The 10,784-nt window shown below is 36.2% G+C and overlaps 1 protein-coding gene across 6 annotated transcripts in view; it reads left to right on the top strand.

Moving 5' to 3' along the window:
• Positions 1-9,557, top strand: part of Prrg1 (proline rich and Gla domain 1) — a 116,251-nt gene extending 106,694 nt beyond the window's left edge. For all 6 annotated transcript variants that reach the window (XM_027432631.2, XM_027432632.2, XM_035449904.1 and 3 more), the window contains one exon: positions 5,842-9,557. In XM_027432631.2, coding sequence (XP_027288432.1) covers positions 5,842-6,327 — 486 coding nt within the window. In that variant the 3' untranslated portion in view covers positions 6,328-9,557. The remainder of the gene's footprint in view (positions 1-5,841) is intronic.
• The last annotated feature ends 1,227 nt before the right edge of the window (positions 9,558-10,784 follow it).

Here is a 10,784-nt window from a genome sequence, read left to right on the forward strand (position 1 = left end):
AAAACTTCATCAGAACAGATGTATGGCCATTTGTTAACATATTGTATGCCGCTACATTCCTGCCCTGACCTGTGGGGCACCATGCAAGCTCACACCCAGATGTGCTGCACTCACCAAAGAACCTAGAACGATAGGGTCAGGCGAAAACAAAACACACAGCAAGACAGGTTTCTGATCAAACTGAAAATTTTTGTTTTTCACAGGGACCTTATATAGGGGTGCCAAGCCGGGAGCTTGGCAGGAAGAGAGAGGTCATTTGAGGCTGCTTGCCTGATAACCAGGCTGAGGAATGTCCCTGTGCGTGAATCCTTGAGAGTGCAGGATGTTACCAAAGTCGCAGAGTACAGGTGTTAGATAATGGGTTAGAAGGGGGGAAGGGTTGCTAGGTAACCTGACCATGAAATGTATTTTTCCTTTTATAAGCTACTTCATGAGCCCAGATGTTATTTATCAGGAGAGAAGGATTAAAGGCAGCCATTCTTTTAACATAAGGAGTTGTTCTTAAAATGCTGGCAACTTTCTCTGAAGCAGCCCAAGTCTCTTACAGGTCCCAGGTTACTTTTGCCATGGCCCCGGACACGTTCCTACAACAAAGATAAAGTCAGTAGGTAGACAGAGATGTTATATCCTACAAAGACTAAAGCATTGACTATATTAATGGCGAATGTTTCCTAATACTAGCTTTAAGATTTATTCTTTATGTGTAGTGTATGGGTATTTGGCCTGCATGTGTATCTGTTCATCATGTGTATGTCAATGCCTTCAGGGGCCAGAAGAGGATGCCAGATCCTCTGGAACTGCAATTACAGAGAGTTATTAATTGCCATGTGGGTGTTGGAAGCCTAACCTGAATCCTCAGCAAGAGCAGAAAGTGTTCTTAACAACTGCTGAGCCATCTTTTTAGCAGATACTATTTTATAATAAGATTTATCAGTATCTAAATTTACCTGGTACTGCCAAATAATTGTTTTCAACTGTTTTGACATGCTCAAATCTATTTGTTAAGTGATTTCTATAACATAGGTATTATCTGGCAGAAAGAAAAGCAATCTACTGTATACACTTAGCCTAAGATGATACTACTGAATTTTACATCTACAGCCATAGAAGTATGGTAGACAATTGACTACTTACCTATATGAGTCATTTTTCTATGGAAATGACAAAAAATACCAGACAAAAATAATTTAAAAGAAGAAAATTCATTTTGACTTATAGTTTCAGATTTTAATTTGCCGTGGCCTGTAACTCCATCTCCATGGATCCCAACGTGATCTCCACATATGACATATATTTACACATATACATAAATATTTTTAATCTTAAAAATATGAGCAGTCTGCTTTAGAATTACTTATAGAGTTACCAAAGCCTTACTTAAATCACTCAGATCCTATTCACAAGTGGCAGTGAGGAAATTTAAATAGAAAAATCACATATTTAAAGAGTCAAATATTCCTTTAAAGAATTGTTAACCTACTGAATTATTTTCTACAATTTCTCTTCCATAATAAAATGCTTCCCCATGGTACTCTTCCTTCTGGAATGATTTTCCAACCTCTCTGATATCTGTAGAATGTATTTACCATTTGGCTAATTTTAACCTGCTCTAAAATTATGAATTTCCCTGGCTAGGGTTTTAGTTCAGTGCTATAGTACTTGCCTCATCTGTGCAAGGCCCTGAGTTCAGTCTCAAGAAATGTAAAACAAAAAATAAACAGGAAAATACAAGAAGTAATTCATTCTTCCTCTGAACTGGCTCCTGGTCACAAAGGCTGTATATGTAAAATTATTCATTATTCATTTTCTTTCCCTTTCTTTCTTACTTACTTTTTAGTCATGTCCTGAAACACACTATGTAGATCAGGCTGGACAAAACTCATAGAGATCCTCCTGTCTTTGCCTAATTAGCATAACTAATCTTGTTTATTTTTTTAACCTTGGAGAGTCCCTCCTAATTTCCTACTATTTAATATTTATTTTTGTTTTACGTGTCTTAAGTATCTTACCTCCATGTTTATCTGGGAACCACCTATGTGCAGGATTGACAATTGTGAGCTGTCATGGGTTGCTGAGAACTGAATTCAAGTCCTCTGGAAGAGCAGCAAGTGCTCTTAACTACTGAGCCTTGTCTCCAGCCTTCTGATTTTTTTTATATTTTTAATGACTCATTGGAAATTTTACATCATGTACCCTAATCACACTTATTTCCCAGTCCTTCCATGTCCACACCCACTCCCTTGTGATACATCCCCAAATAAAAATAAAAAATAAAGAAAAACAAGTCCAATTTATGTTATCTATACAACCACTGGATCATGGTCAAACTTTCAATGTCCTGCCACTTAAATAGACTGAGTCATTATTCTTCCCCCGCACCCCACCAAAAGTCATCAATTGTCGAGAGCCAACCTCAACATCCTTAGAACACTTCCTAAGAGTTCTCTTCAGTGACTTCCTGTTTAGGTTGTTACCCTTCTTTTGGGGGAGTGGGAGGGGTTATGTGTGGGTAGGAGTTTTCACAGAAGCCTTCCCTGTCCCTCCCTGTCAACTGCACTTCTGCAATCATGTATATCACTGCAAAAGTACTCTTTACAGTCATCGGGAGTATGGGTCATGGGCTTCCACATGTTTTCTGGTGACAGCACAGCTCCACCTGTAGTAGCACGGGCCCAGACAATGCCCCGCAGAGACAACCTGGACCACAGACATCAACTTAGCCTCATGTCGCATTGCAGGTCACCCAGATCAGTATGGCTCCTGGAGGTAGTGGGATCCACAGACATCAGCATGGCCTCAGGCTGCAGCACAAACCACAGGCGTCCACATGGCCTTTGGTGGTAACACGGGACTGGGGCCTCACCACAGACCTCAGCCACAATAGGACCTTGGGTCCAGACATGGCTCTTGGTAGCAGTATGATCTGGATATCACCATGGCCTCATGTGTCAATGCAGGCCACTCACATCAATATGGCCACCAGCAGCAGCACCCGCTTCCTGATTTAAAAAAAAAAAAAGAAACCTGTTGCCGGGCATTGGTGGAGCACGCCTTTAATGCCAGCACTCAGGAGGCAGAGGCAGGCAGATCTCTGTGAGTTGGAGGCCAGCCTGGTCTATAGAGCAAGCTCCAGGACAGGCTCCAAAGCAATACAGAGAAACCCTGTCTCAAAAAAGTGTTTTAGATACATTTATTTTATTTTATGTATATTAATGTTTTCTCTATATACATGTGTGTGCTCCATGCCTATGTCTGATGCCCTTAGAGTTCAGAAGAAGGTATCGTGTACTCTGGAACTGGAGTTGGGGTAGGCTTTAAGGTACCATATGAATACCAGGAACCAAGTCCAGGTCCCCTAAAAGATCAGCAAATGCTCCTAACCACTGAGCTATCTTTCCAGTCTCCCTTCTGATTTTTAAGTGAAATTAATTATGAGTATTTATATAACATTTAGTAAGTAATATATTTTTCACAATGTATCTAAGTTAATCTTAGAATTAAATATTTGCAGTAACCATGTACCTAAGAGAAGATATCATTTTGAATCATTACTATGTCCACAAGTACTTTGGAAGTTGTATAAGATTGTAAGCCACCCAGTTTTAGAGCCCGGAATCCTTCTTTGGAAGATTTGGTATTTTATGTAAATTCTGTAAAACCATGGTATATCTGAGTTTGAAATTCCAGATATGTGTAGTAAGTATACTGAACACATCAGAACAAAAAGTTACAATTTAGATACAAAATATCTCTCAGAAAGCTAATATGTTGAACACTTGATCCTCACCTGGTAGAGCCAATCACAAAGACATGATTAGGTAACAGTGAGATGACTCAATGGATAATGTCATTTACTGCCAAGCCTCGTGACCTGAATTCAATCCCCAGGGATCACATGACAGGAGAGAACTGACTTCTATAAAGAAGTGATTGGATCATCAGTTTTCTGACCTAATCAATGGAATGATCTGTTGATAACTTCATATTATTGGAAAGTTGGTAGAACTTTTACAAGTTAAAATTCCATAGAGCATATTCTTGGGAGCTATAATTGGTGCTAGGTACTTTCCTCAATTCCTATTTGATTTCTCGGGGCCATAAGGTGAGAAACTCTGTAAAACCATACCTGTCATTTTGATGTCCTGCCTCAGTAGAGGGCCAGAAACAATGGAATCAGTGACAATGAACTGAAAGCTCTGAAACCAAAAGTCAGAACATGCTTTCTTCCTTTTAAATTCTTTTTCTTTGAATTTCTTTCAATGACAACACAAAAGTGACTAATGAAAATAAGGACAAGAAAGTCAATGACATTAAAAAGTGGTCCCTGTATCAAGTGATAGAATGAACCAAAAACTCAAGTAGACATAAAAATCAATTATAATCATGACATTGATAGTTTATATTCCAGAAACTCAACTAGATGTGATGTGCTATCTCATTTAATGTTTAAGCAACTTGTATTGCCCCACTTTACACATGAAGAAATTAAAGCTCAAGAAGAACTATGATCGCTTATAATTGCACTAAGTTTCCTTTGTTATGGTCTAATATATCCCAACAAACATTAAATGCTTCACATACTAGATATTTTTCATTTGTAATTTAATGTCTAGGTTCCAGAATAAAGTGACACAATAGCAAGACTACCCTGATGCCTTCTGTGGGAACAAAATATATTTTTTCACATTTAACATCTATGTAAAAGCATTGCATTTGGTAAGGTGGAAGGGGAGGAGGAACGTCTGTTGGGTATCCTAAACAAAACCATTAGGAAACAAGGTGCTAGTCTGCTGAATATTTTGGTACTAAAAGCATTCACTGGCCTTAACTAGCACATATTATTAACCATGATGGGACTTGTATAAAGAGAATCTCAGATTTGGATATGGAGACTGACAGTTCATAAGCACATGTGTATATGTGCTTACATTTATATGCATATGTATACTACAAGTACTCTAAAACATCCCGAGCCCTTGCCTTATATTTGTGAGGTAGATGATTTGTTATACTCTGAAAAAGAGAAAAATTCAGTTCTTAATTGTCTTTTACTTTGTATATGTGTATGTCTGTGTACATGTTCCTTGTGTGCAGGTTTACTAGAGATAGAACTCAGTTTCTTAAGCTTGCACAACAAGCACTTTCATCTACTGAGCCATCTCCCTGCTCCTTTAATTTTCACTCTAAAAGACCACAGCTATACTCTGATTCTCTTCCAATTGTATAACTCTCACATTTTTAAAACGCTACAGCTAAAAATTAAATAACTTTAAGTATTATAGAGCGTTGAGTTAGGACCATTATAGGTAGCACCCAGAATGAATATGGTGATCTATATATAGATAATCCCTAACCAATGATGGTTCCACTTAAAATTTCTCAATGTTGCAGTGGTGTGGAAGTGGCATGCATTCAGTAGACACTGTATTTCAATTTTTGAATGGTGAGCTTTTCCTTGTCAGTAAATCACTCTTTAAATCACTCTTTACAGATGGTGATCAGCTCAAAGAGCTAAAGCTCTTCATAACCTGTCAGCTTGTACAACCAGAAGAAACCTGAAACTTCAGTCTATTTACCTATAAGCTATGATGCTTGATCATTAAGATTATTAAATTCAGCAAATTAATGATGTTTTCAATTGATAATGAGTTTCTTTGGGAATAACTCCATTCTAATGAGGGGCTTCTGTATTTGTTTTTTGCTGGTATAGAAAACAAGGCTGTGTCACTTGAACAAATACATCTGATTCTGGGTTTTTGTCAATATCAGAACATAGGTGTTGTTCACACTTCGTGTTTTGAGCATACTGATTTTTTTTTTACTATTTATTTTATTTTTCAGAAAGAGTTCTGGAGCACCTACACAAACGCACAACAAGGAGAGACCAATAGAGGAAGTGACTGGTTTCAATTTTATCTTACTTTTCCATTAATCTTTGGCCTCTTCATTATTCTCCTTGTCATCTTCTTAATCTGGAGATGCTTTCTAAGAAACAAAACTCGGAGACAGACAGTAACTGATAGCCACATTCCTTTCCCTCAACGCCTTAACATTATTACTCCACCTCCTCCACCAGATGAAGTCTTTGATAACAGTGGATTGTCTCCAGGCTTTTTGGAATACGTTGTTGGGCGCTCAGATTCTGTCTCCACTCGCCTTTCCAACTGTGATCCCCCACCGACCTATGAGGAAGCCACTGGCCAGGTGAACTTGAGAAGGAGCGAAACAGAACCTCATTTAGACCCACCACCAGAATATGAGGACATAGTCAACTCTAGCTCAGCTAGTGCCATTGCTATGGTGCCTGTGGTCACCACCATCAAATGAAGCTGCAAACCTAGTTTGACTCTAATCATTTCTAAAATACTAACGGAAGAACATTGTAGCACTTTACCACTACAAAAATGTGCAGTGACTTATTTTATTAGACTCTTACAGCATACCACTTCACATTTACTGGGTGATTTATCTTTAGTTTTCTTTCTTATTATAAAAGCATTATCCATGTTCATTTTTATAAGAGGGAACATGAAGGAAAGACATGCTAGTGAAGGTCTTTATGTGCTGTGATACCATTCACATGCCTTTACAAATATGTGTGTGTTTTGTGTGTGTATACGCACGCATATACATATATATCCATATGTGCATCACCCAGTATGTGTATAACTCTTGTAAAATTAACTAACTTCTGCCACACCACCCATAAAGACAGCAATACTCACCCAAATTGAAAAGGTAGGGGGACACCAACAGTTATGTGATCGTCAACAACATGCAGTGCATGCAGTGTTTTCTGACTATTATAGATGTTGGTTAAGCTCCCATTTCTTTCTTGAAAAGAATATATATATATATATATATATATATATATATATATATATATATATGGATTTGTTCTCAAGTTTAGAGAACTTGAGAGACATGGAGAGACAGACAGAGATTGTAGTATATAGCAAGGAAATCATTGATCATTAGTGGCATTTAGCTCATTTTGTACTAGGGTTTTTCTTCTTGGCTGATTACCACACATTGTCCCATTCAAATTTTCTAGCATCTTTGAATGTGTCATGCCACTCATGTTACTATCCTGTTTGTAAGAATTTCTAGGTAATGGAATAAAGAATGTGTTCATGACAGGGAGTAGATAATGGCTACTCCTTTGCTCATTGTGTGGTGGGCAACAATTTTTTTTCTTTTACACTAATTTTAATTTTCACATTGCTACCATAGACTCTTAATGTACTCAAGAGTTTATCTAAAACCAATTTTTGAATTATTTTCCTAATGTTTTCTACAGGCTGAAATCTTACTCTCAAAATTATTAGTATACAGTTTTCCATTCAATTATGACTTCTGACTTCTGTGTTGATGGAAGATGATTACATAATATCTGCTATAGTAGATGCACACTAAGTCTAGTTTAGTCCCATGTAGATCTCATTATTGTTGCTGTTTTGTTTTATATTATATTGAGGTTTTTTTTAGCTGTAGTAGTTTTACTTCTTTCTCTTGGATTAGAAGGAGCAGGTTGGGAATGAACTGCCAAAATAATCTATTTCAGAAGAATAAAAAAGGTCAAATGGGATGGTGTATTTACAAGACATTTGTGCATTGTGAAGAACTATTAAAGTGTAAGACCCCAGTATTATTATTATGCTCCAGGGGAACATTTATCCCTGTTCCCCTAGAATTGATCAGAACATTCACATAGTGAGAAATAGAGCGAGCAGTGTGCTCCATAAATAGCTACTATTTCCTAATCTAAATCTACAGGGTATTACTTACCTTCTGACATAATTTGGACTGTACAAAAGCTGTACCAATTGAAGTACATTTGCCAGTGCAGTGTAAGATGAAATGCTGGAAATTACACTAAGTACACGAACTAGTTAATTGGTCTGATAGATGAAGAAACACCGTATCTTGGTAATGGTCTCAGCACAACAATATTGATTGGAATTTTTTCTGACTATATGATCTTTACTTTCTCATTATATCTGAAGTTGCAGATGTTTGATTCAGCATGCAAGAGGGGTTATGGATTGTTTAGAACTGAAAATTAAGGCTATTTTGTAGGGACATTGTGTGTGTGTGTGTGTGTGTGTGTGTGTGTGTGTGTGTGTGTGTGTGTTTAATATTAGGCTTTAGATGAGACCCGTAGTTTTCAAATTGTGACCCACAGACCCTGAGAGTTCCTTGGCAGCTTTCTAGGGCATCTGTGAAATCAAAATATTTTTATCTTATCTGAAGACATTATTTATCTCTTCTAATTCTCTCACAACAGAGTTGAACAATGGAAAACAGTGCAGTCTTCCCACACATCTTTTTTTTAAAAAGAAAATATAGCTATTTTTCATAAAAATATGTTCATTTGTATTAGCATATATTATTTTAATTTTTAGGTGAGCTAGTGCTTTATTTTTTTTCAGTTCATTTCTAGCATGGTAAATATTGATAGACATAAATCTCAAAATACAAAAGTTCTTTGGAATCTAGGTTTCCCTAAGAATGTAAAGGAGGATCCAGAAACCAAAAATTTAAGAACTACAGGATTAGACAAAAAACAGGACATCCTGACACTAAGTTAGGTTTTTGTTCTTGTAACATTATTTTACATTTTGAAATCTAAATATTGGATTTTATGCTTCCTTCATTGAAGTATAAGAATGAGTGATGATTCTTGAAACAAAAGCCAAATGTTTAAATTGGTCTACTGGTCAACTTATTGACAGCTGTTTAGATTGTTGGTCAGAGAAAACACTACTTCATAGTAAATAATAGCTGTACTAACCATAAATTTCATGGCAGTTTTTCCATGATGAGAGATTAATCAAAATACTTTCATGATATTTTGTTTTACATATTTTGTGTTATGTTTGAGTACAGTTCAGGTCTCATCCTTTTAAAATCCCCTTTGCTAACCCTTCTGGTTTTATAAACTGAGTTTGTTAACATTTATTATAATTAAGGGGCCTATCTGGAATAATATATATTTTTATGCTTTGCCTTTCCTACCTGATTGATACTGCATTTGTCTTTGATCATTTTTAATGAAGATTTATTTTTGCAGAATATGCTTAATAACTTTCTAATCAGTAAGTAAATGGAATTAAATGGTTTATATTTAAATAAAAGGATCTGCTCATGGTTTCTCCAGTAGAATGATTTTCAAACCTCAACCTGTAGTGCTTGTGTCTGGGATCCTTGAACTGGCAATTTTTGCTTCCCTGCTCTAAATGCCACAGTAAATTATATATGTTTTAAATAAATAAAATGATGGCATCTTTTCTGATTGACCAATAAAAATGGAAATGTTATATTTGTTGATTGCTAATGATAAATTCTTCAAGACTGATGATCTGATCCAGTAACTACAGAGGTAGTTTTAACTTGGTGTTATGTAAATAGCATGTATTTTATTACAATACTTCACATTTGCAAATGCTTGGTTTACATTAAATTATGGTATTTAACTTTTTATGTTTATACTAGATACAATTTTGTTATGTTTCCATGTTTTTAGTATGCTAAATAAAGCTATTTTTAAACCAGGAGATTATCTTTTCTGTCATGTATTAATCATGTGATTAAGTGGTAGAGATACTGCATAAGCTCTTAAAAATTACATTTTAATTAGGTAAAATTATTATATTTTCTTATGAATTTTCAGAATATCACTGTACAGAAATCAGGAATAATCTAATGAAAACCTCAGAGTTTTCTCAGCATTAAAAATTTTCTATACTATTTTTAATGACAAAAAGTAAAAGAAATAACTGCTTTATGTGAATGGAATGAGATGCTTGCTATTACATACTTTGTCAATTCATGCAGAAAGAGAAGGATGTCTACAGATATCAAAAAGTTGGTTTTATCCTGCTTAAAATAACTTGCATTTGACATTTACCATGAGAAAAAAATACTTTTTTAAAATGTTGTGACCACATGACATTTACCTAAGTGTAGCTAGCTTAATATAGCAAAGGAAGCATTGTAGATATGATTTTATCTGCTATAAAATTTTATTATATTTGTTTGAATATAAATTCTAAGTATATATTTAATTTCTGGGAAAAATCTTTCAGCTTGATTATGGCAAGCATGAATCATGTTTTGATACCCCACAAAGCTCTCTCTCTCTCTCTCTCTCTCTCTCTCTCTCTCTCTGTGTGTGTGTGTGTGTGTGTGTGTGTGTGTGTGTGTGTGTGTGTGTGTGTGTATCATTCATTTACTTACTTACTAGTCACTTGAGTATATCTAAGATCCTAAGATCCTCTCTTACCCTTTCATCTTCAGTTTAGCTTTGGGATTGATATCTTGTGGAATTGTTTTCTGACAGTTTTTTTTTTTCTTTTTTGGTTTTTGAGACAAGGTTTCTCTGTGTAACTTTGGAGCCTATCCCGGCACTCTCTCTGTAGACCAGGCTGGCTTCGAACTCACAAGAGATCCACCTACCTCTGCCTCCTGAGTGCTGGGATTAAAGGCGTGTGCCACCAATGCCTGGCTTCTGACAGTTCTTGCTACTCCTTTTGCTTCTCAGCCTCAACAATTTCAAAGCAGTCATCGTTTTTTTAGCTTCCATAGAACTGTGTTTTGCCAGCTTATTAGCCTATCCTGACACCATCCAACAGCTTTACTGTAACACACACGCAGGCAGGCACACACACACACACACACACACACACACACACACACACACACACACACACACACACACACACAAGCACAAATTTAACTTGTTTTTTCTGTTTTGTAAATAATACACATATTGGCAGGGTTTT

This window comes from Cricetulus griseus, chromosome X, assembly GCF_003668045.3.
Source record: "Cricetulus griseus strain 17A/GY chromosome X, alternate assembly CriGri-PICRH-1.0, whole genome shotgun sequence".
Taxonomy (NCBI): Eukaryota; Metazoa; Chordata; class Mammalia; order Rodentia; family Cricetidae; genus Cricetulus; species Cricetulus griseus.